Source organism: Coregonus lavaretus (assembly GCF_964263955.1).
Source record: "Coregonus lavaretus genome assembly, chromosome: 6".
In the NCBI taxonomy this organism is placed as follows: Eukaryota; Metazoa; Chordata; class Actinopteri; order Salmoniformes; family Salmonidae; genus Coregonus; species Coregonus lavaretus.
This window is the reverse complement of record NC_139993.1, coordinates 32,475,960-32,503,005: the sequence shown is the minus strand read 5'-3', so window position 1 is coordinate 32,503,005 and position 27,046 is coordinate 32,475,960. Positions and strand designations below refer to the sequence as shown.

The following is a 27,046-nucleotide window of genomic DNA, read 5'->3' as shown; positions in this document are numbered from 1 at the left end:
GGTGTGGTATATGGGTATATGGGTACCCTGGCTGCTACAGAATGACAATGTATGGATGCAAGGCCAAAGACAGGACATTGTGTTGCCTTTACAGACATGCAAGGGTAGGCCATTCCCTTGAGAGTTAACATAAAAATATACAGTATGTTACACTTATTGACAAAGCTTAAAACTCAGGGATAATAAACTTTAATCTGGGTAGGGTCCGTGATATGCATAATTATGTGTGTTGTACATTAAATCAACTGTTATTGATTTGATATATATAATATGATGTATCTGATTATTTGTGTCAAGAACTGCAACACTGCTGGGTTTTTCACGCTCAACAGTTTCCTGTGTGTATCAAAAATGGTCCACCACCCAAAGGACATCCAGCCAACTTGACACAACTGTGGGAGAGTTGTATGCGCCGATGAATTGAGGCTGTTCTGAGGGCAAAAGGGGGGGGTGCAACTCAATATAAGGAAGGTGTTCCTAATGTTTGGTATACTCAGTGTATAATGGGCATAGACATTTCATTGAGATGAAATTGGCCATAGACGTTTATGTGTTGTGTGTGTGTGTGTGTGTGTGTGTGATGAGCTATTGCACACCAGACCTCCTCACAACTCAACAATCCTGTCATTATGTAGTCACCACGAGGGTGACTCTGAAAGAAAACAACAATAATATTACATGACATTCCTCATACAGCATGAAAAGGAAGTTGTTAAAAGAGGAGTTTGTTTGTGGTTTTCTTTTCCCGCCAAGTTATGCCCACACACTTGAATGTTCTAGAACACTGTAGAACTTGAAGCTTACACGTTCTGCTCATCTCTGTTCCATGACCAAGGGTGAAATATTTTTATTGGGGTGGTCTGGGAGTACACTGCACTCTTAATAAAAAAAGGTGCTACTGTATCTAGAACCTTAAAGGGTTCTTTGGCTGTCCCCATAGGATAACCCTTTGAAGAACCCTTTTTGGTTGCAGGTAGAACCCTTTTGGGTTCCATTTAGAACCCTTTCTACAGAGGTTCTACCTGGAACCGAAAAGGGTTCTCCTATTGCACATGTCAAACTCATTCCACGGAGGGCAGAGTGTCTGCGGATTTTCGCTCCTTCCTTGGACTTGATCGATGAATTAAGGTCACTGATTAGTAAGGAACTCCCCTCACCTGGTTGTCTAGGTCTCAATTGAAAGGAAAAAACAAAAACCATCAGACACTGGGCCCTCCATGGAATGAGTTTGTCCCTATGGGGACAGATGAAGAACCCTTTTTTCTAAGAGTGTAGCCCTCTGTGTCAAATCCTGCTATACGTATTTGAAGTGTTTTGGGACAAATATATTTATTTACAGAATGTATGTCTTATGGTCCATACTGCATGTTTCATGTCCTGTTTTTCTCTAGTTCTGGTGTTAATGGGAGTATTGACATCCAGTAGCAATAGACAATGCTCCAGCCATTCCAAACAAGAACAATGTTTTCCCTCTGAGTCACTCCAAACAATGAGCCTTGACTGAACAGCTGTGTCTGCATATTCCAACCAGCCTCCACATCTGCTGCTTGCCTGCTTCCCTCTGACACAAACTGCATGCAACCAGAGTCTGCATAGTCATTCCATGTCCACTTACTTCATCAAAACCGCCTTTCGTAATGGAGATCAGACTATTGTCTTCCATTCCAGTCTCATCTGTATTGCATGGTGGACAGTAAGTAATCTCTCCCCCAGTCTGTGCTGAGGTGGTGACAACTTCTCTCCCTGCAGGGTGGATCTGACTGGGAGCAGCCAGAGAACACAGCTGGACCACAGCTGGGGAGACATCTGGTGGCCACACCGCTGCGGGCCAGGGACGGGTACCCGGGCTTGCTCGCTACCAGTCTGGCTGTGGTGGGGAGGGTTCCTGGCACAGTGATTTGGTGCACAAACATAAATGAAAATCACATTGCCAGGGATTTCCACCCTTTCACAGGCAGCTCTCCAGGTGACCCAGGTGGCGTCGGTATGTTCTGCCCGTCAGGGTACGTTTGTTTCTGTTTCCTGTCTTGGCCCTCTGTGGTCTATGGAAACAAGATAATGTAAAAGAATACTCAACTCCAGATAAAAGCTGTTTTCAGCTCTCACACAGGGATTTACAATTTACCTCCTGGTATTAGCTCCTTACAAACTGGAACTGTAGGAAACTGATCATACTTTGGCAGCCTTTGCTTATAGACATGCGGAGTGGATAGATTCAAAGAGCAAAGAGTGTTTTACCTTCTATAGAAGTCTACAAAGTACTTCCAGCTTTAGAGGAGTCAATCAAAGTTCCTCCCGACTGCCAATGAAAGTCTATTATTTTCCTCATGTGCATCCTGTAGTGAGCAGCCACTTGCTAAAGGCACAGAGCTTAGCTAATTGGTGAGCATTGATCCCTCTTATGTGTTGTTCACAGTGGCTAAGTTCAGTGCCTGAGGTGAAATAGTTGATGCGGCAGGATGTGCTCCAAACGATGGCGATGAATGGAAAGAGGACTGGCTGAGATGTGAAGTTGAAGGAAGAAGGTGGAAAGAGAGGGAGAGATAATGATGGAGGAGTGCGGTGTTGCGTGGGCATGAAGACGGAGGCGACAGCGGGACGCAGCAGATCCCTGTAAAGAGTGGAGGAAGGAAGGAATGCTGCTGAGGGAATGTCAGGCCAGCCCAGGCATGCCCAGTTCCACTCCATCTCAGTCAGTCAGAGCACAGGGCACTGGTTTATGTGTCAGAGGATAGGGCACAACTCACCTCACCTCCTCCCCAGAGCTGAGCTAATGTGTGGGCTAGGCTGCCCTCCATTCACACTCTGAGCTGAGGACTGTGGGTGCTTGGTACTTGGTATAGTACCACACCAAGCTGCCATGCAACTCTGAGGCCACATTACGAGTGTGTGAAATTCACTTTGAGTTAACATACATGTAAAACATATTGTGGGACAGTGGTCAACCCAATTACGTAGGCATATTTGCATATTTTTTATGCTTTCATTTGTTGTTGTAGTACTTATGTCTGTCCTTGTCCATTGGTCAGTTGGTTAATTGTGGATAATTATTATAGAGTCCCTATGGCCTATTGGAATGTTGTTTCGTCAAGCGGTTTAGACCTCTTGTGCCAACTGCTTAGTAAGGCATTAGACTGACAGTTGCAGATTCGAGTCCTGCTCAGGGCTACCCATCAAATTGGCTGCAGTATGTTCTGTGGGTTCCATTCCGTCTCAATGCAGAGTGGTAGAGTGTTTCTAAAGGGATGGACGTGGAGGGTTAAATACTCTATGGTTGGGGCTGTGCCCTCCTGTGCCTACTGAACTGGTATCAGTTTGAACTCTGAGTACTGGCTCAGTTCAGCAGGAACAGGAGTGGAGCCCACTGTGTGCCATTACATCATCATCGCCCTCCAATCAGCATGCAGAAAGACGTCCAGTACCCCATTAGCCCTGCCCACCAGACCCCCAAGGGCTTCTGCCATTGGCCTTGCTGAAACCCAACATTCCACCTGTCAGCATTAAACCCTTAGATATCAGACCGAGGCATTGCAGCCTGTGAGAGTTGAATGTCCCTGCTTCAAGTATGAATGTTTCATAACTAGATTTATCACTCTTGCTAGGAACTGGCAGTCAGCGTGGAAAGCGTACATTGAATTTGCTGCATACTGATGCAGTCATTCTCCACAGACTTCATGTTTATTTCAGTATCGCATTCTTCCCTTGACAAGGCCGCAAACACGCACACATGCACTCTCTAGCTCTCTGAGCCGTCAGAGCGCAAACGAAGAAATAGAAGTTCATTGTGTGGTAATCCAAGTGAAATGTCTGCTATGTCCATGTAATTGATGTTACCCGAGAAAGCCTCATTTTCAGCTGATTGGGAATGTCTGCTATGTTACTTTATGCTCCCCTGCCACAGAGATAATGTTGCACGTTATAAATCAGGACTTTGGAAACATACTTAATCTTAAGAGTCTTTACTCATAGGATAAAAGAGGTTCATTAACTACACAACAGCTCATCCAGTGGGCCGTGAATTGTAGATGGCATTTGCCGCCTCTTGAAATTTTTGCAATTACTTTTAACCTTGAAGAGATTACCTGAATGAAATCTTGTTTTGTAATATGACAAGACTGGTGGATTCTTGTCCTCGGGGCATTGTTCCAAATTAATATCAATCAAGTGCAATGGATTTTTATTTGTTTTATCTATTAGGGGATACAATTAGTCTAATCCATCAGACAGGAGATTAACATTAAACTACTACTTAAAATGTCATATTTGTGGTTTCTTAACTCTAAGGCATGCTGTGTTTCCTTTGTTGTCACAGGTATCTCTTTCATGCTGTTCTGTGAGTCACCACTTTTACTGTAAATCTCATGTAATGCTACCACAAAATCCATTAATAAAAAAGTATTACTTCATACAATGTCTGCTCTATAATTTCTTCATTCTGAAGGTTCCCAGGGTTTTCTCTTGCTTCTACGTGGGTGTAGTGGCAAATGATGAACAACACCATCCTTTTATCATCATAATGTCTTTGCTTAGGTTTAGGTTTTTACTTGGTACATTGTACATGAAAGGGGCTTAAAAGGCACCCAAATTATTTTCCATGTAATTGCAGGTCACAGGTTCAAATCCCCACCAAGATTACACTTGTTCCACCCAGTGGGCTGCCTACAATCCACACTAGAATCATAAATATGACAATACACACTTTCCAGCCCTCTACACGCACAGTCCTAAATGGGTTACCCAGACCAAAGACTCGGCTTTACCCACTACTCCTATTTTAGTTTCCATAGCAATGATAAAGTCCTTTTATCATCCTCCTCAAAGGCTGACCAGATTTCATGATGTGGCTGCTTTATTTGGCTTGATTCGCTTTTGTTGCCCCCTCCACTATTTAATCAGGATCCTTGTGGTCCTGGCCATGGTAGCGTGCAGGCTGGGTAATTGGCTTAGACTGAGCAGTACCAGCTGTGCTACAAAGCCAAGCCCCAGTCAACTCTGCCTCATAGCGTGTAAATGACAAGCTTGGAGAAAAACCACGGAATCGGGGGTACTGCCTGTCAGTCCTCCCAGCCACAGGTCACAACCTTGCCAAAACTCAACTCTCAGTGAAGAAAATAAGGTCATCTCTTTGAAAAAGTATGCGGTGTGAAGTCATGCAAAAATTACACTGAATTTCCTAAGAATATTCTTTATTAAGTTCATATGCGCAGCAGCTATTGGAAGGGAAGAAGGGTGTCTGAAGAATTTCATCACGTCATACCCGTGTCCTCCTATATCATCTAATATGCCATCATGCATCATCTGGTGTGTCAATTGAGCTTTACCTCAAGAATGCTTTTTTTATTTAAGAGAAAATGTCTTCATTTAAAATATATGCAGTGTCATCACCCTTGAAACATCTTTCCCAACACAATAAGTTAAGTGGCAACAGTGCTCAGCTTGCCCAGATTTGCTCACAAGGTTAAGAACAAAGTAATTGTTGCTGGACTGAGTCCAAGTTTAAGGAACATATTTTTTACTCAATGAATGAAAGAGGTGTAGCCGTGAACTCTTACTACCCTGCTCTAGATGATAGAGATGAACACATAATGTACCCTACTCCACGTTTCTCACAACTAGGGCCCGGAGCATTTCCTGGACAGACCACGTGGTCAAGAGAAATTCCTGGTCCTACATAGCCTCTATCTTGTCCCTCCCCCCATACATCTTCTGATCTGGGAGCCAGACTCGAGCGATAGAGAGATCTGAGACTGATAAAGGAGAAGGAAACAGCTGAGTTGAAGGCCTTAGTACATCTCCTCCGTGCTCTCATGCTCTCTTTTCCTCTCCAGATGTTTTTTCAGCTTCTCAGAGGCCAGCTCGTGTGTGTGTGTGCCCTCAGTACAGTTACAGTACATATTTCCAGACTTATATCAAAACTAAATCAAAGCCGACAGGGCTTACAATACAAGAACAACTGAGTATACTGAACAAAAAGTACTCCAAATCCTCAAGGCAAGATCCCATGGCCAGGTGCGACAGACAAATGAAATTGCAGCAATGGTGTAATATGCAAATAATGCACTGTGTGGACAAGCTGTGATTACGCAGCTATGCCCTTCTCTTGCTTTGTTCTCTGTGCTGGCAGGAGCATTATCTCAATGATCCGACCTCAATTGGAAAGGAAAAGGCAAGTGTTATGATTATTGGATGGGATTGTATCCACAACACTCACTATTTAGGTAGCCTTTAGTAATGGCTTAATGCGTAAGCCTAGCATGACCGCTGAATGCGAAATTCCTGACATATGTCCTCTGAACAACTTGGAGGTGTTTGGAGGCACTTCGATATTGTCAAATCGACAGTTTATGAAATCATCCACCTGAACACTGAAAAATAACAGATAACCAGTGACCTCCATGACACCTTCATCCATTACCTCAGACTCCAAACACCTTCAAACCTCTTTTCTCATTGCTTCTGTTCTGTTCCTTCACCACAGTCAAATCCCCTTTACGCACTTAAAATCTGCGCCAGAACCAGGGAGAATGTGCAAATGTTCCCACGCTCCAGACCACATCCACCTCCCGGCCTATTCAAATGTTGTCCTCGTTCCTAATTTTACAGTCTAGAGAACACACCATTTTATAACTCACTCAGGTAGCTAGCACTCCGGCGGGTTCATGAACTGCAAGTGGAAAAGGAAAGGGGGAGGATAGGAAAGAGAAGCCAGAAGGAGTGGAGTGCTGGAGCGGTTTCAGGGCCCATCGTCATGTCAGACAGTACATCATTGGCTGTCTGCCAAACACCTGGAGGCAAAGTGCTGGTTAATTAAAGAGGGCACGGCTGCGTCTGCACGCAACCACCATTCACCCATCGCACCTCAATTGGAGCAGAGAAAGGGACAGTTGTGGGCGAGAGAGAGCTGCCGTGAGTGGATCAGCCCTTGACATGTCAAATATGATGGCTAAGCCCTGGGCTAATAAAGCCTGGAACTTTCCCCCCATTACTGTAAAGTGCAGGAATTTGTGTGAAGAAGTAGAGCGACACTTGAAACCAGTTGTTTGCTTCAACAATGTAACAACAACTGTAAAGACACAGAAGGCCACTACCCAGCTAGCACATTTGGTTCTTTGGAAGTTGTCAGAACGTATGTTTTTGTTTCACATTGGTTGTGGAAACAAAGCCATACGTTTCCTGACGTGTAAAACAGAACATTTTTTAAAATGTTCTGAGAAAATAAGTGAAAATGTAGCCTGTTCTGGAAATCTACATTTTTTGTTGAATGGAGGTTCTGAACACGTTTTACTCTGGTTCCTTGAAAGTTTTCCTGGGAGGTTTTATTAACACACTGAGAATGGAAATTATAGGTTATTTTGAGTTTTTTTAATAACTTCTTTAACGTTCAATTAATGTTTGAATAACACTTTGAATAACACTGCTAGCTTATTTTGGATTAACTTTTTATTACTCCAAGCACAGATAGGACACATGGAAATTCATTTCCTTAGGCATTAATTATGCGAACACATTTCTTTTTTATTGTGACATGGCATCAGTGAGATTCGAACATACAGTGCCTTCAGCAAGTGTTCACACCCCTTGACTTTTTCCACATTTTGTTGTGTTACAGCCTGAATTTAAAATGGATTAAATAGTATTTTTCTCACCTATCTACACACAATACCCCATAATGTTCTGAGTCACACACGTCATATAAAAATATGACATTAAATAGAAACACATGGGAACTTGTGTGGAGTGTTCTGTGGAAGTACTGAAATTCCCACAGAAGAACATTGTTTCTTAATCTTCTCTGAACAATTTGAGAACATTACTTTAATCAGAACCTTGAGGAAACATTACGCTGAAGTACTGAAATTCCAACAGAAGAAGGTTGTTTCTTAACGTTCTCTGAACTATTTGAGAACATTCCCAATGTCAAACCAGTTGGAGAAGGTTCTTAGAACATTACCAAAATTGAAATGAAATGTAACCAGGTTTTAACTTTTAGGAAACGTTCTGTTAAAGTAAATAAATATTTTTTTATCAAGTTCCTTAACTGTGCTGACAATATTCCAATGCCAAGCAGCTATCCTGCACCATTCCCAGAAAGTTGTATACAAAATAACCTTAGGACAACCACACTTTCACCAAGCTCTAAGAAACGTTACGTGCTAGCTGGGAATGCAGTGTATTTTATTGCAGTGACCTGAATTATTTATCCTCCACTCCCTGTGTGTGTGTTTGTGTGTGTCATAGCAATCACCTGCATGGCCAAGCAGGTGAAGGGCACATTTGTCTTCTCTCACCTCATGCCCCTCCCAGCTCCCACAGCCGCCATTGACGAGCCCGAGCAGCTCAGCGACATCACAAACAGGCATGCCTGTGTTCCAAGGTCTCTCTTGAAAAATATATTTTATCTCAATGAGAAAAACCTGTATAAATAAAGGTTAAAACATGTATTTTATTTTTTTATCACCAAACTGTGGCTGCATGTCAATACTCTACGTGGCTTCCTTGTCTTTTTTCACTTTCCAAAGGTGTTTCAACAAAGTACTGAGTAAAGGGTCTGAATAATGTAAATGTGATATTTCCGTCTTTTATTTGTAATACATTTGCAAAAATGCGTCACTGCACAGCTATTTTCAGGTTTCCAGAGATGTTCGATCGGGTTCAAGTCCGGGCTCTGGCTGGGCCACTCAAGGACATTTAGAGACTTGTCCCAAAGCCACTCCTGTCTTGGCTGTGTGCTAGGGTTGTTGTGAACCCCAGTCTGAGGTCCTGAGCACTCTTGAGGTTTTCATCAAGGATCTCTCTGTATTTTGCTCCGTTCATCTTTCCCTCGATCCTGACTAGTCTCCCAGTCCCTTCCGCTGAAAACCATCCCCACAGCATAATACGGCCACCACCAGGCTGCACCGTAGGGATGGTGCCAGGTTTCCTCCAGATGTGACACTTGGCATTCAGGCCAAAGAGTTCAATCTTGGTTTCATCAGACCAGAGAATCTTGTTTCTTATGGTCTGAAAGTCTTTAGGTACCTTTTGGCGAACTCCAGAAACAACAGAACAAATAATGCAACAAATATTGTGGTTAAACTCAAATATACTAATTGATTAAAAAAAAACATTATTTATAGATTTTTTTTTTTTAACCTATAATTTTTCGTAAATGATATCATAGGTAGGACTGGTGGAGTTATGTCGCACATGCAGCTAACAAAAACATATGGAAATGTCTGCTCTACCCAAAATTACACCCAAATAATTGCAGCATTACCGCAAAAAATGGAAGAGGAAAGTGGAAGGGGGATAAAGAAAGGAACTTGTCTGACGGCCATGCATTAAAGAACATAATTGGTTAAAGAAAATGGTGATACTTAAAGTATACCAGTTTCATTTAAGGACCAAAGGATTGACAGCCGTCCCATATACAGCTCTGGAAAAAATTAATAAACCACTGCACATTTTTCTTAAATCAGCATCTCTACATGTATGACAGCCATTCCAATCCAGTGTCTGTTGAATTCCAACACAGGCACACCTCATTCTACTGAATTAGGTACTGATTAGGTGATCACCTGAACAAAATCTTTATTTAACGAGGAAAAGTATAAAAACCACTGCTGTGGTCATCACTATCCTCTTGCAATAGGACCAGCTGGATGGCAAAAACAGTGCTAATAGTACCGCAAAAGTAATATTAATCAAAAAAGAACTATTGACCATGCCAAAAGAGTTGAAAAGGAAAGTTTTGAGTGAGGAAAAGAAGGGTTCAATTCTGGCTTTACTGGCAGAGGGATACAGTGAGCGTCAGGTTGCTTCCATCCTTAAAATTGAAAAAGACGGCGGTTCATAAGAACAAGGTCAAGCAGCAGACATTGGGGACAGCAAAGCTACAGCACAATCTCCAGACCTGAACCCCATTGAAAAATTCTGGAATGTGATCAAGAGGAATATGGATGATCACAAGCCATCAAACAAAGCTGAGCTGCTTGAATTTTTTGCACCAGGAGTGGCATAAAATCACCCAACATCAATGTGAAAGACTGGTGGAGAGCATGCCAAGACGCATGAAAGATTGAAAATCAGGGTTATTACACCAAATATTGATTTCTGAACTCTTCCTAAGTTCAAACATTAGTATTGTGAGAAATGTTGTCAATAGTTTATAGAATAAAACAAAAATGTTAATTTCACCCAAACACATACATATAAATAGTAAAACCAGAGAATCTTATATTTTTGCAGTGGTCTCTTAATTTTTTCCAGAGCTGTAGATTGCAAAATAGTTGGGAAAAGATTTGGCGTCGTTTTGCGCATAGTGTATATGAACTGATGCGCAAAACGACGCCAGATCCAAAACTTTGAATTTTTCAATTCAAATTATTATATACAATTCTTGCTACCAATAGAATGTTATTTATATGGGGGATACAAACTTTCCAGCTCTGCAGATTTTGCTGCGAAGAGACAGAATCATTAGATCATTTGTTTTGATACTGTCCATTGTAGCTTGTTTTTGGACACAGGTCCAGGAATGGCTAAAGGATTGCAATATTTACCTGGAGCTAACCCTGCAGATAGCACTACTGGGTGATCTGAAACGTCATAGTCAATCGACCAATAATATAATAATACTTTTAGCAAAAATGTTTATTTTCAATTTACAATCTGTAGAAACAATGAGAATAGAAGGGTTCAGAACTTTTGTAAAACATCACAGTACAGTAAAAAAATATGGCAAATAGAAATTCAATATGGATGGTGTCAAGATATAGATGGGTGGTGTTGAATGGAGTTGAAGGATGGGACTAATAACTAACATCTAATAAGATAACTAATGTAAAGCATACTGTGTCCATAATAAGTACAGTGGGGAAAAAAAGTATTTAGTCAGCCACCAATTGTGCAAGTTCTCCCACTTAAAAATATGAGAGAGACCTGTCATTTTCATCATAGGTACACATCAACTATGACAGACAAATTGAGAAAAAAATATCCAGAAAATCACATTGTAGGATTTTTTATGAATTTATTTGCAAATTATGGTGGAAAATAAGTATTTGGTCACATACAAACAAGCAAGATTTCTGGCTCTCACAGACCTGTAACTTCTTCTTTAAGAGGCTCCTCTGTCCTCCACTCGTTACCTGTATTAATGGCACCTGTTTGAACTTGTTATCAGTATAAAAGACACCTGTCCACAACCTCAAACAGTCACACTCCAAACTCCACTATGGCCAAGACCAAAGAGCTGTCAAAGGACACCAGAAACAAAATTGTAGACCTGCACCAGGCTGGGAAGACTGAATCTGCAATAGGTAAGCAGCTTGGTTTGAAGAAATCAACTGTGGGAGCAATTATTAGGAAATGGAAGACATACAAGACCACTGATAATCTCCCTCGATCTGGGGCTCCACGCAAGATCTCACCCCGTGGGGTCAAAATGATCACAAGAACGGTGAGCAAAAATCCCAGAACCACACGGCGAGACCTAGTGAATGACCTGCAGAGAGCTGGGACCAAAGTAACAAAGCCTACCATCAGAAACACACTACACCGCCAGGGACTCAAATCCTGCAGTGCCAGACGTGTCCCCCCGCTTAAGCCAGTACATGTCCAGGCCCGTCTGAAGTTTGCTAGAGTGCATTTGGATGATCCAGAAGAGGATTGGGAGAATGTCATATGGTCAGATGAAACCAAAATATAACTTTTTGGTAAAAACTCAACTCGTCGTGTTTGGAGGACAAAGAATGCTGAGTTGCATCCAAAGAACACCATACCTACTGTGAAGCATGGGGGTGGAAACATCATGCTTTGGGGCTGTTTTTCTGCAAAGGGACCAAGATGACTGATCCGTGTAAAGGAAAGAATGAATGGGGCCATGTATCGTGAGATTTTGAGTGAAAACCTCCTTCCATCAGCAAGGGCATTGAAGATGAAACACGGCTGGGTCTTTCAGCATGACAATGATCCCAAACACACCGCCCGGGCAACGAAGGAGTGGCTTCGTAAGAAGCATTTCAAGGTCCTGGAGTGGCCTAGCCAGTCTCCAGATCTCAACCCCATAGACAATCTTTGGAGGGAGTTGAAAGTCTGTGTTGCCCAGCGACAGCCCCAAAACATCACTGCTCTAGAGGAGATCTGCATGGAGGAATGGGCCTAAATACCAGCAACAGTGTGTGAAAACCTTGTGAAGACTTACAGAAAACGTTTGACCTGTGTCATTGCCAACAAATGGTATATAACAAAGTATTGAGAAACTTTTGTTATTGACCAAATACTTATTGTCCACCATAATTTGCAAATAAATTCATAAAAAATCCTACAATGTGATTTTCTGGATTTTTTTTCCTCATTTTGTCTGTCATAGTTGGCGTGTACCTATGATGAAAATTACAGGCCTTTCTCATCTTTCTAAGTGGGAGAACTTGCACAATTGGTGGCTGACTAAATACTTTTTTTCCCCACTGTATATAGGTTATAGGTTGAGAGCTTTTGTGAAAGAGCACAGTTAGAAAGATATGGCATATAGAAGCAAACCGGATGGACATCATGAAAATGATCAGAGAGGTTGAGGGAAGAGGAAGTTCATGAGTAAAAACAAAAATAGAATTATTGTAAAATTGACTGTGTCCATAACATTTATATATTATGTATAAGCTGGAAGTAGAGGCCTAAGCATTGTTGTTCACTAGTTTACTCCAATTAGGGAAGGGGTGGTGGGGTTGGAAAGTAATAAAGGGAAATATATATATTTTTTAAAGGATAGATATATATATATTTGCGAGAAAAAAAAACATATGGGGGATTGGAAGTGATGCAGACAAGTACATTGATGGAAGTTACAATCTATCTGCAATATTAAAGCTGATTTACCCCCTCATAAAAAAACAAAAACAAATTAAGACCTAATTGGTGGAGTGCTGCAGAGACGGTTGTCCTTCTGGAAGGTTCACCCATCTCCACAGAGGAACTCTAGAGCTCTGTCAGAGTGACCATCGGGTTCTTGTTCACCTCCCTGACCAAGGCCCTTCTCCCCTGATTGCTCACTTTGGCCGGGCGGCCAGCTCTAGGAAGAGTCTTGGTGGTTCCAAACTTCTTCCATTTAAGAATGATGCAGGCCACTGTGTTCTTGGGGACTTTCAATGCTGCAGACATTTTGTCATGGCTTGGGTTTTGCTCTGACATGCACTGTCAACTCTGGGACCTTATATAGACAGGTGTGTGCCTTTTCAAAATGATGTCCAATCAATTTAATTTACCACAGGTGGACTCCAATCAAGTTGTAGAAACATCTCAAGGATGATCAATGGAAACAGGATGCACCTGAGCTCAATTTGGAGTCTCTTAGCAAAGGGTCTGAATACTTATGTAAATAAGGGGTTACTGTTTTTTATTTTTAATACATTTGCAAACCTGTTTTCGCTTTGTCATTATGGGGTATTGTGTGTAGATTGATGAGGAAAAAAATTATGTAATCATTTTTAGAATAAGGCTGCAACGTAACAACATTTTGAAAAAGTCAGGGGTCTGAATACTTTCCGAAGGCACTGTATTACTCAATATTAGGAAGATGTTCAAAAATGTTGGTATATTCAGCGTATATTTAATATAGGATTAAAAAGATTTTTAACATTTCCATGTGGAATTTTCAATTGAAATAAATTCATTAAGCCCTAATCTATAAATTTCACATGACTGGGCAGGGGTGCAGCCATGGGTGGGCCTTGGAGGGCATAGGCCCACCCACTTGGCAGCCAACCCACTGGGGAGCCAGGCACAGCCAATCAGAATTATTTTTTCCCGACAAAAGGGCTTTATTACAGACAGAAATACTCCTCAGAATCCCCCACCCCCCTCAGACGATCCCTCAGGTAAGAAGCCCGATGTGGAGGTCCTGGGCTGGCGTGGTTACACGTGGTCTGCGGTAGTGAGGCCGGTTGGACGTACTGCCAAATTCTCTAAAATGACGTTGGAGGTAGCTTATGGTAGAGAAATGAACACTAAATTCTCTGGCAACAACTCTGTTGGACATTCCTGCAGTCAGAATGCCAATTGCACACTCCCTCAAAACTTGAGACATCTGTGGTATTGTGTTGTGTGACAAACTGCACATTTTAAAGTGGACTTTTATTGTCCCCAGCACAAGGTGTACCTGTGTAATGATCATGCTGTTTAATCAGCTTCTTGATATGCTACACCTGTCAGTTGGATGGATTATCTTGGCAGAGGAGAAATTCTCACTAACAGGGATGTAAACAAATTTGTGCACAACATTTGAGAGAAATAAGCTTTTTGTGCATATGGACATTTCTGGGATTTTTTATTTCAGCTCATGAAACATGTGACCAACACTTTACATGTTGCGTTTATATTTTTGTTCAGTGTAGATTGATGTAACAACCTGTTGGTCAGGTTAAGTCAATGTATTGAAGTTGAAGTTTTACCCTACTTTCAATATTTTAAAGAGAGTATCACTGCCTTCTTCTCACAAATGATCCAAAAAATATAAAAATTAAATAAAGTTGGTTCAACACAGTGGCGGGTCATTTTGACCCTAGGACAACGGGAGAGTTAAATACCTTCACGGGTTCCGTCTCAACTCTCACCATTGCACCTCACTCACAGATCTGGTGTCACAAAACAAAGAGGTAATCTGGAAATAGTGGAAATTCAGGCATGTAAAAGAAACTATGGCTCAAAGCCAGAAAATAATCTTAAAATGAATAAATTCTCTGCAAACATAGTTACTCATGTCACTTGTCACTTGATATCTCACATGGAAGGAATCTGTATATTTTCTAATCCTAATGTCTGGAACTTTTGGCGACGTGTTGATATCCATTTCTATGCATGCCTCATCGGTTGGGAAAATACTCAGAAGGTAAGTAGTTCAGAGGTCACTGTTTACTGAATTATATCCTTCTGTGACCTGCCATTGGACGTGAAGCAACATCTTCACAGAAGCCCCTGGTAACATGTCTCCACCTTGAGGTAGATGGTGGTAATTCCTTATGGGAGTCAATGGTTCATTTCCATTGACACAGCAGTGATCCAGTACAACAACCGGACTGAGCGTTTCCGTTGCAGTGCCATCCCAGCCAAGGTTCACCTGCTTAACAGTTTTTAATTGTCTACATCTGTTGTTTATTGAGTTTTAATATTCAAATGTAAGTTGTAATTCAGCATGTTGCTGCCACTTCTACAATGTTCTGTTGAAAAACAGTAAAAAAAACATTCTCTCTCTTGCTCTCTCAACAAGACACATATTCTATGTTAAAATATTGATTTATACATTTTCAATTTACAAAATAACAGCAATATTACCCTCCTTCAGAATAACAGCAATAGTAAAGCGTTCAACAAATGTATACTCTTAAAAACAAAATTGAAAAAATGTATACAACGCTACCATTTTGTACAATGTACACTGAGTGTACAAAACATTAAGGACAACTTCCAAATATTGAGTTGCACCCCCCCCCGCCTCTCTTTTGCCCTCAGAACAGCCTCAACTCATCGGGGCATGGACTTTACAAGGTGTCGAAAGCATTCCACAGGGATGCTGGCCCATGTTGACTCCAATGCTTCCCACAGCTGTGTCAAGTTGGCTGGATGTCCTTTGGGTGGTGGACCATTCTTGATACACACGGGAAACTGTTGAGCGTGAAACACCCAGCAGAGTTGCAGTTTTTGACACAAACCGGTGCACCTGGCACCTACTACCATAACCCGGTCAAAGGTACTTAAATATTTTGTCTTGCCCATTCACCTTCTGAATGGCACACATACACAATCCATGTCTCAAGGCTTAAAAATCCTTCTTTAACCTGTCTCCTCCCCTTCATCTACACTGATTGAAGTGGATTTAACAAGTTACATCAATAAGGGATCTTAGCTTTCACCTGGATTCACCTGGTCAGTTTATATCATGGAAAGAGCAGGTGTCCTTAATGTTTTGTACACTCAGTGTATGTATAAAGAATATTGCATTTTCAAAATATATATACATATTTATTTGTTTTTAATTCACTTCTATTTAAGTGATACAATAAAAAAGCGCAGAAAAAGTGCATATACACCTCTTTCAATGAAAATATTTTACTGTGAAGATGGTTATATGTTTTAAGGCTGAAACAGTGAAACGAAAGCAGCTTCCATATTGCAACTTTTATGATAAATCTTGAATGAGTTTGAACTCTTACATTTTTTGTAATGCATACAATAAAACAGATCGGTGTTGCTACAATAACAGATATCCAAAAAGATGCTCTTTCATCAGTGTATCAGGTCCTGGTCTGATGACAATGAAAACAATTATAATTAACAAAACCAACAACAGATAAAACCGTTAGACCTCTATCATGGCTGTATTAAGGCCATATTTGGGTGGAGCTAGATAATGGAGGAACTGCATTCTCTGTGGTAACACAGACACACACACATGCACACACACCAGTGGCGGTTAGTGCCCTTTCAGATTAGGGAGGACAATATTTTTCTTATGAGCATGGCCTTATTTCTATTACAGCATATTGGATGACTGTCATTCATATTCCATTCACCCAGCTCAATGTAACATCAATAGGTTTAGGCTACTACATGATACTAGAATTTGCCCTATACCCATCATGACCCACTGGGCACAAAATGGTTGAATCAACATTGTCTCAATGTAATTGGTCAATGTATTGTGACATGGAATCTACGTGGAAAATACATTGGATTTGAAAAAAGTAATCAACTGTTGTTTTGAGGGTGAAATTTCAACCACATGATTATGTCATCATTGTAACCAATTTTCAACATAGACAAACCTTCTTTAAAATACAGTATGTTGAATTTGTACCTTTGAAACGACGTCAGATCTTCAACATAATGTCCATTATCAGGATTTTATTTTTGTCTGGGCAGCACCTCCTACCGGAGAGTTGATCTACAACTATTCATTTGGTCTCCAATACAGGGTTTTAACCAAGCACTGCTAAGCTTTTATATTACCTACTACCAATGTGTTATTGTGAGAATGATTATTTAGAGATCTCTTAGCAACTAAACATATTCACTGTTGCTATCGAAGTAGTTCCAAAGGGTAGGTTTAACAGAGCAAATTAAATGTACCATACATTATAAGTCATATCATCAACGATACTATTTAAGCCTATATAGCATTTGCAAAGTCAGCAACAGCTATTGTTTCAATTCAACGCAACGCAGGGTTCACATTTTTTTTCTCTCCAATATACAGGACATGGGCCTAGGATTTCAAGCTTTAGTTGATTTCAAATGTAATCTTCACGTTAATCATTAATATGTCGGATTCACGTCTCCGTCTCAACCAAAAATCAAAGTTAAAGAATAGGACAAAATCAAATCAAACTTTATTTAAAGTGCATTCAAAGAATAGGACTAAATCAAATCAAAAACTTTATTTACAGTGCATTTAGTTTGATTAGATTGTCATATTCTTTAACTTCGATTTTTGGTTGAGACGGAGACATATCAATTATTAATTTGTAGACTGGATATTGAATTGTGTTTTGTTGTCAACACAACCAAATATCAACATTTGATGGAGATCTTCTGCTTGTATAGTTCCATCTGTGCCTCTGACTTAGTCTGGCTTTAACTGCAATTTGTCTACAAATTAATAATTTATATTTTGGATTTAATTTGTATTTTTTATATTTGTATTTTTATGAAATTCACTGAGTAGGATGGTCCTCCCCTTCCACCTCTGAGGAGCCTCCACTGATACACACACACACACTCTCTCTCTCTCGCTCTATGTCTCTCAAACACACACACAGCTACTCCCGTTGTGGTCTAACCGCTCGACACAGACAGGCAGGTGGTGGTGGAGCTGAGGCGGCGGCTCTTCTTGGGGGCCTTGGGTGCAGGCGGGGGGCTGATACTGAGACTCCTGACCTTATTGAAACTGTTCCTCAGGCTGCTGTGCCTGGTGCTCCCAGTGCTGCTGCTCTCCTTGGACACAAAGGTGTCAGGATGACAGAGGCCTGCCCTGAGGCAGCAGCAGCACAACAGGCCTGCAATAGCCTTCCTCAGCTCTGTGCTGCCCAGGGCATAGATGACCGGGTTCAGGGCCGAGTTGATCACGGCCAGGGCGATGACCCAGTCGGAGCTGAAGAGCGGTGCGCACTGCCGCGACACACAAAAGAAGTCCACCAGCAGCAGGGTGAACAGAGGCCCCCAGCATATGATGAACACACCCACGATGGAGATGACCGTCTTCAGGAGCCCCAGGGAGCGCTTGCGGCTGCGCTGGGAGCCCACCTTGGAGCTGCTGCGCACGTGGCAGTAGATGGCGCCATAGAGCACGCCAATGGCCAGCAGGATGAGGGAGAAGATGAGCAGGGAGAAGAGGATGTAGCTCTTGGAATAGAGCGGCAGCAGGGTGGAGCAGGTCTCCAGGCTGCACACACAGTTCCAGCCCAGCAGGGGGAGGAAGCCGATGGCGAAGGCCACGATCCAGCACAGCACCACCAGGCCGTAGATACGATACGTCTTCCTGGCCGACTTCTGGTGCAGCGGCTTCATCATGGTGGCGTAGCGCTCCACAGCTATCAGCAGCAGGCTAAAGATAGACGCAGCGAGGGCCACAAACAGCACCCCCTCCCTGAACAGCCACAGAGCTGGGCTCAGCCTGAACGTCTGACTGCCCGACATGCAGATGTTGACCACATAGGCTGCCCCGGCCAGCAGGTCGCTCAGGGTGATGTTGGCGATGCACACGTAGACCCAGCGGCGGCTGTGGTGAATCCGGGAGAGCACGGCCACCAGGACCAGGAGGTTCTCCAGGATAATGAGGACACTGATAAAGAGGGAGAGGACCGTTCCCAAGCTCAGACCACCATGCCGGGGCACGCGGTACTGCAGACGCCCTGTGTGGTTGTAGTGCTCCAGGATCACATCGCTGTTAATACTGCTGCTGTTGGTGGTGTTGCTGGCCCATAGGTACAGGTGAGAGCAGGAGGTTGAGGAGCTCAGGGAGGACAGGGCATCCATGGCTGGGTTGTGAAGGGCTTGGCTGGGCTTGGCAAGTCAGAAAATGACTGGGTTGGGCTGGACAAGGCAGGACTTGGGTGAGTGTAGAACTCCTGCCGTGGGCTCAGACTCAGGCTAACACACTCTCTCCACTGGAGCTCTGCTGTCTCACAACCCACCTAGCAAACACAGGAAGATGTTTTATGTGAAAAGATGTCTGATATGCGATAATAATAATAAGTTATAAGCTGTTTGTAGTGCATGAACTGCAGGTAATGAAAATAAAATATTTTTGGTCAAGTTGCATTGTTTATAAATGTATTGTTAAAAGCTGAAAGCTTTTTTAAAAATCCCCCCAAAAAATTAGATAATAAGATAAGACATTTTGTCAGTAGACCTGACAAGGATTCTCATCATAAAACTGCATGCCTCCACTAGCAGGAGTTGGGGCCATTTAAACCTCTGTGGTGACATTTAAATCACCATGTGGTTAGTTGAGAGGAGCAGCCAGCTGCTGCCAGGAAGGGGGTTTAAATCTGCACGTGAAGTAAACATCTTTGAAAGTTGTAAAACGGCTATTTCCAAATTCCTGTTAGTAGTAATGATTGAAAAACGACATCCTATTCTCCCAATATTGCAAAATATTAACTGTTTTCCTCTCTGGAGTGAAATAAAAAGTAGCATATTACATTTATAACTTTTGTTCATTATTTGATTTTATAGTACAATTTCCCTTTAAATTCCTAGATTTTATTTTATGCATAATTAGTGTTACAATTTGTTGCATGGGAGCAAAAGCTTGTTCATGACCGCAAATGCCTTGCATATTTACTGCTACAGTTAAATTAAATTTGACAAACTCTGGGGCTTGCGAAAGTATTCACCCCCCTTGGAAAACGCAGGCAGGCTGGGAGATAAACAATAGGCACACAGAATGGCCGCTACTCCTCTATACTTCCTGAGCAACAATGCGGCGTCTGTCGACACGCCTAGTGTGCCGATTGACCAATGGCAAAGGGAGGCTCCTGCAGCTAGCTCTTCCTGTAGCATAAAACTGCTGCTTCCTGTTAGAGTCTGCAGTTAGAGCCCACTGATAGGAGGTTCCTGTCTGTGGGCTGGGAGACTGTGTGTGGTACAGGGAGGGTATGGTTGGTTAGACTGGCTCAGAGTCACTACTATGGGCTTCTGGATGCAGAAGGTACAGTAGGTGCCAGGTAGAGGTTAAATCCTGGCTTAACTCTGGGCTTTCTGCTAGGCAGGGCCATCATACCAATCAATCAATAAACCAACCAATTTGTATTATCCAAAGAGGTCACATTTGGGTAATTCCAATCTACCAGCATTTGGCTGGTGTTAATTTTCCACCCTGGCACCAATATTGCATTTTAAAAGCCTGTAATATTTAATGCAGTGCCCTTTAATATAGATGACATGGAAAATTCAATATAAATGCAAAATATAAAGTGTTGGTCCCATGTTTCATGTGCTGAAATAAAAGATTGCATACATTTTCCAGGCACTCAAAAAGCATTTTTTCTCAACAATAAAAAAAATCTTACATTTGAATATGTCGCTGTTAGTGAGCATTTCTCCTTTGCCAAGATAATCCATCCACCTAACAGGTGTGGCATATCAAGAAGCTGATTAAACAGCATGATCATTACACAGGTGCACCTTGTGCTGGGGAAAATAAAAGGCCATTAAAATGTGCAGTTTTGTCAAACAATGCAACAGATGTCTCAAGTTTTGAAGGAGCGTGCAATTGGCATGCTGACAGCAGGAATGTCCACCAGAGCTGTTGCCAGAGAATTGAATGTTAATTTCTCTACCATAACCCGCCTCCAACGTTGTTTTAGAAAAATTGGCAGTACGTCCAACCGGCTTCACAACCGCAGACCACATGTATGGTGTCGTGTGGGTGAGCGTTTTGCTGATGTCAACGTTGTGAACAGAGTACCCCATTGTGGCTGTGGGTTTATGGTATGGGCAGGCATAAGCTACGGACAACGAACACCGTTGCACTTCATCAATGGCAATTTGAATGCGCATAGATACCGTGATGAGATCCTGAGGCCCATTGTCGTGCCATTAATCCGCCGCCATCAACTAATGTTTCAGCATGATAATACATGGCCCCATGTTGCAAGGATCTGTACACAATTCCCGGAAGCTGAAAATGTCCCAGTTCTTCCATGGCCTGCATACTCATATGTCACCCACTGAGCATGTTTGGAATGCTCTGGATGGACGTGTACGACAGCGTGTTCCAGTTACCGCCAATATCCAGCAACTTCACACAGCCATTGAAGAGGAGTGGGACAACATTCCACAGGCCACAATCACCAGCCTGATCAACTCTATGTGAAGGAGAAGTGTCGTGCTGCATGAGGCAAATGGTGGTCACACAAGATACTGACTGGTTTTCTGATCCTCGCCCCTACCTGTTGCCAACAAATGCATATCTGTATTCCCAGTCATGTGAAATCCATAGATTAGGGCCAAATGAATTTATTTAAATTGACTGATTTCCTTATATGAACTGTAACTCAGGAAAATCTTTGAAATTGTTGCATGTTGCATTTATATTTTTGTTCAGTATATTTATTTCATGTGATTAGTGATTCATAAATGTACAAAAACCTGTCCCTCATTTTAACCTGTGGTCCTCTGTAGCTCAGCTGGTAGAGCACGGCGCTTGTAACGCCAAGGTAGTGAGTTCGATCCCCGGGACCGCCCATACACAAAAATGTATGCATGCATGACTGTAAGTCGCTTTGGATAAAAGCGTCTGCTAAATGGCATATTATTATTATTTTTCCTATTTTGTTGCTGTCACACCCTGGCTATGGGACTCTAGTTGTTGAGCCAGGGTGTGTTTGTTCTATGTGGTGTGTTTCTATGTTGGGGGTTCTAGTTCGTCTATTTCTATGTTTTGCCTGAGTGACTCCCAATCAGAGGCAACGAGTGTCAGCTGTTGGCTGGTTGTCTCTGATTGGGAGCCATATTTAAACTGTATGTTTTCCCTTTGTGTTTGTGGGTTTTTGTTCCGTGTTCGGTCATTGTCACCGTGGACTTCACGAGTCGTTTCTTGTTTTGTATCATGTTTAAACTTTAACTAATTAAAGTATGTTTATTCATCACGCTGCGCATTGGTCTCTCCCTGACGATCGTGACAGAAAAACCCACCAAAACTGGACCAAGCAGCGTGAAGAGGAGAGAGGAAGGACTTAGGATCGATGGAGTAGGGGTCTCGACTGGGCTAAGCCGAGTGAAGAGCAGAGAGGGTGGACTTGGGAACAGTGGAGGAAGAGTCTCGACTGGGTCAAGCCTAATGAAGAGCAGAATGGCTGGAGTTGGAGGCAGAAGAGCGAGAGTTGGGCGAAAACTATAGAGGCCTGGCCCACGGGGAGGAGAGACCCCCAGAAAATTTTTAGGGGGGGGCTCACGACGTCGGGGCAGCAGGAGGCTGCGATAGAGCGGTCCAGCGGGTTGGCAGAGGAGGCCGCCATGTTAAGGGGGCCACTGGTCACTAAGGGGAAGGAAAGTGTGGAGGCACGGCGAGAGGTACTGGGGTGTGTTACCAGTCCGGTCCGGCCCGTTCCTGATCCCCGCGTAGGGCCAGGGGTGTGTGTCCCCAGTGCGGTCCGGTCTGTTCCTGTTCCTCGCATCGAGCCTGTGGTGCGCGTCGCCAGCCCGGTCCGGCCTGTTCCTGCTCCCCGCATCGAGCCTGTGGTACGCTTCGCCAGCCCGGTCCGGTCCGTTCCTGCTCCCCGCACCAAGCCTACGGTGTGCGTCGCCAGCCCGGCCCGGCCTGTTCCTGCCCCTCGCACCAAGCCTACGGTGCGCATCGCCAGCCCGGTAAGGCCCGTTGCTGCTCCACGCACCAAGCCTACGGTGCGCGTCGCCAGCCCGGCCCGGCCTGTTCCTGCCACTCGCACCAAGTCTACGGTGCGCGTCGCCAGCCCGGCCCGGCCTGTTCCTGCCACTCGCACCAAGTCTACGGTGCGAGTCGTCAGCCTGGTCCAGCCCGTGCCTGCCACTCGCACCAAGCCAGGGGTGCGAGTCGTCAGCCTGGTCCAGCCCGTTCCTGCCACTCGCACCAAGCCAGGGGTGCGAGTCGTCAGCCTGGTCCAGCCCGTTCCGGCCACTCGCACCAAGCCAGGGGTGCGAGTCGTCAGTCCAGTGAGGCCCGTTGCTGCGCCACGCACCAAGCCAGGGGTGCGTATCGTCAGCCAGGTCCGGTCCTTTCCTGCCTCACGCACCAAGCCAGGGGTGCGCGTCGTCTGTCCGGCACAACCCGTGCCTGGGTCACCGGTGCCTAACCAGGTACCGGTCAACGGCTCCACTACGGAGTTGAAGCTAACCGCTCCTGCTACGTCCAGTCCAGCTCTAGCCAGCGGGGCCAGACCGGACCAGGGGCGCTATGGGGGGTTTGTTGGAGGGTGGTGGGCAAGCCTGGAGCCAGAACCGCCGCCGAGGAGGTATGCCCACCCAGCCCTCCCCTGTTTTGCTCTTTTTGAGGCGCGGTCGCAGTCCGCGCCTTTAGGGGGGGGTACTGTCACACCCTGTCTATGGGACTCTAGTTGTTGAGCCAGGGTGTGTTTGTTCTATGTGGTGTGTTTCTATGTTGGGGGTTCTAGTTCGTCTATTTCTATGTTTTGCCTGAGTGACTCCCAATCAGAGGCAACGAGTGTCAGCTGTTGGCTGGTTGTCTCTGATTGGGAGCCATATTTAAACTGTATGTTTTCCCTTTGTGTTTGTGGGTTTTTGTTCCGTGTTCGGTCATTGTCACCGTGGACTTCACGAGTCGTTTCTTGTTTTGTATCATGTTTAAACTTTAACTAATTAATGTATGTTTATTCATCACGCTGCGCATTGGTCTCTCCCTGACGATCGTGACAGTTGCCTTAGAACCTGGAATTAAAATGGATTTTGGGGGGGGTTGTATAATTTGATTTACACAACATGCCTACCACTTTGAAGATGCAAAATATTTTTGGGGCTGAAAAACAAATAAGCAAAAAAAACAGAACTATTCACCCCCCCAAAGTCAATACTTTGTAGAGCCACCTTTTGCAGCAATTACAGCTGCAAGTCTCTTGGGGTGTGTCTCTATAAGCTTGGCACATCTAGCCACTGGGATTTTTGCCCATTCTTCAAGGCAAAACTGCTCCAGCTCCTTCAAGTTGGATGGGTTCCGCTGGTGTACATCAATCTTTAAGTCATACCACAGATTCTCAATTGGATTGAGGTCTGGGCATTGACTAGGCCATTCCAAGACATTCCAAGACATTCCCCACAGCATGATGCTGCCACCACCATGCTTCACTGTGGGGATGGTGTTCTCGGGGTGATGCGAGGTGTTGGATTTGTGCCAGACATAGCGTTTTCCTTGATGGCCAAAAAGCTCAATATTAGTCTCATCTGAACAGAGTACCTTCTTCCTTATGTTTGGGGAGTCTCCCACATGGCTTTTGGCAAACACAAAACGTGTTTGCTTATTTGTTTGTGTAAGCAATGGCTTTTTTCTGGCTACACTTCCGTAAAGCCCAGCTCTGTGGAGTGTATGGCTTAAAGTGGTCCTATGGACAGATACTCCAATCTCCGCTGTGGAGCTTTGCAGATCCTTCAGGGTTATCTTTGGTCTCCTTGTTGCCTCTCTGATTAATGCCCTCCTTGCCCGGTCCGTGAGTTTTGGGGGGCGGCCCTCTCTTGGCAGGTTTGTTGTGGTGCCATATTCTTTTAAAAAATGTATAATGGATTTAATGGTGCTCCGTGGGATGTTCAAAGTTTCTGATATTTTTTTATAACCCAACCCTGATCTGTACTTCTCCACAACTTTGTCCCTGACCTGTTTGGAGAGCTCCTTGGTCTTCACGGTGCCGCTTGCTTGGTGGTGTCCCTTGCTTAGTGGTGTTGCAGACTCTGGGGCCTTTCAGAACAGGTGTATATATACTGAGATCATGTGACAGATCATGTGTCACTTAGATTGCACACAGGTGGACTTTAACTAATTATGTGACTTCTGAAGGTAATTGGTTGCACCAGATCTTATTTAGGGGCTTCATAGCAAAGGGGGTGAATACATATGCACGCACCACTTTTCCGTTACTTATGTTTTAGAATTTTTTTAAACAAGTTCGTTTTTTCATTTCACTTCACCAATTTGGAATATTTTGTCCGTTACATGAAATCCAAATAAAAATCCATTTAAATTACAGGTTGTAATGCAACAAAATAGGAAAAACGCCAAGGGGGATGAATACTTTTGCAAGGCACTGTACACCTGGCTCTCCATCCCAATCATGATCTAATTGTATAATTTCAAATGAATAGGCTAACACATAAAGACAAGTGTTGTATTATTTTGATTTTAACACAATAAACACTTGTAGAATAAATGTTACTTACTGGTGAAGAGATGCTGTTGGTAGTGATGCAGTGTGTGGATAGCCATCCCCTGTGTGGGCTGGTAGTGCAGATGTGTTCTACTCTATAGACGCGATGAGGAAGGAAGCCCTTCACATGGTACCACACCCAAAGCGATCAACACATACACGAGATGCAAGAGGTTGTTGACACTGATGGGGTGTTTCATCACTGGCCAAGAGAAAACACACCAATTGTGAAATGCTTCAGAACGTGATTATTCATAGACCCCAATCAACATGTTAATTGATAAATAGATATAGGCTAATCCACACTTGCATAGGTACACTTCAACTGTGAGAGACAGAATCTAAAACAAAAATCCAGAAAATCACATTGTATGATTTTTAAATAATTAATTTGCATTTTATTGCATGACATAAGTATTTGATCACCTACCAACCAGTAAGAATTCCGGCTCTTACAGACCTGTTAGTTTTTCTTTAAGAAGCCCTCCTGTTCTCCACTCATTACCTGTATTAACTGCACCTGTTTGAACTCGTTACCTGTATAAAAGACACCTGTCCACACACTCAATCAAACAGACGCCAACCTCTCCACAATGGCCAAGACCAGAGAGCTGTGTAAGGACATCAGGGATAAAATTGTAGACCTGCACAAGGCTGGGATGGGCTACAGGACAATAGGCAAGCAGCTTGGTGAGAAGGCAACAACTGTTGGCGCAATTATTAGAAAATGGAAGAAGTTCAAGATGACGGTCAATCACCCTCGGTCTGGGGCTCCATGCAAGATCTCACCTCGTGGGGCGTCAATGATCATGAGGAAGGTGAGGGATCAGCCCAGAACTACACGGCAGGACCTGGTCAATAACCTGAAGAGAGCTGGGACCACAGTCTCAAAGAAAACCATTAGTAACACACTACGCCGTCATGGATTAAAATCCTGCAGCGCACGCAAGGTCCCCCTGCTCAAGCCAGCACATGTCCAGGCCCGTCTGAAGTTTGCCAATGACCATCTGGATGATCCAGAGGAGGAATGGGAGAAGACCATGTGGTCTGATGAGACAAAAATAGAGCTTTTTGGTCTAAACTCCACTCGCCGTGTTTGGAGGAAGAAGAATGATGAGTACAACCCCAAGAACACCATCCCAACCGTGAAGCATGGAGGTGGAAACATCATTATTTGGGGATGCTTTTCTGCAAAGGGGACAGGACGACTGCACCGTATTGAGGGGAGGATGGATGGGGCCATGTATCACGAGATCTTGGCCAACAACCTCCTTCCCTCAGTAAGAGCATTGAAGATGGGTCGTGATTGGGTCTTCCAGCATGACAACGAAGGAGTGGCTCCGTAAGAAGCATCTCAAGGTCCTGGAGTGGCCTAGTCAGTCTCCAGACCTGAACCCAATAGAAAATCTTTGGAGGGAGCTGAAAGTCCGTATTGCCCAGCGACAGCCCCGAAACCTGAAGGATCTGGAGAAGGTCTGTATGGAGGAGTGGGCCAAAATCCCTGCTGCAGTGTGTGCAAACCTGGTCAAGACCTACAGGAAACGTATGATCTCTGTAATTGCAAACAATGGTTTCTGTACCAAATATTAAGTTCTGCTTTTCTGATGTATCAAATACTTATGTCATGCAATAAAATGCAAATTAATTACTTAAAAATCATA

At 43.6% G+C, this 27,046-nt stretch overlaps 1 protein-coding gene across 1 annotated transcript; it reads right to left on the bottom strand.

Moving 5' to 3' along the window:
• Nucleotides 1–17,490: 17,490 nt before the first annotated feature.
• LOC311130727 (sphingosine 1-phosphate receptor 4-like) lies at nucleotides 17,491–25,466 on the bottom strand. Its single transcript, XM_084163516.1, has 2 exons — nucleotides 25,399–25,466; nucleotides 17,491–19,166 (listed from the first exon to the last, which is right to left on the bottom strand). Exon 2 carries the CDS (start codon nucleotides 19,006–19,008, stop codon nucleotides 17,809–17,811), a length of 1,200 nt encoding a protein of 399 aa, XP_084019642.1. The 5' UTR covers nucleotides 19,009–19,166; nucleotides 25,399–25,466; the 3' UTR covers nucleotides 17,491–17,808.
• Nucleotides 25,467–27,046: the final 1,580 nt, after the last annotated feature.

Bases quoted from the DNA above. Each gene is read 5' to 3' on its own strand.
- LOC311130727 (XM_084163516.1), bottom strand. From the start codon at position 19,008: ATGGATGCCCTGTCCTCCCTGAGCTCCTCAACCTCCTGCTCTCACCTG.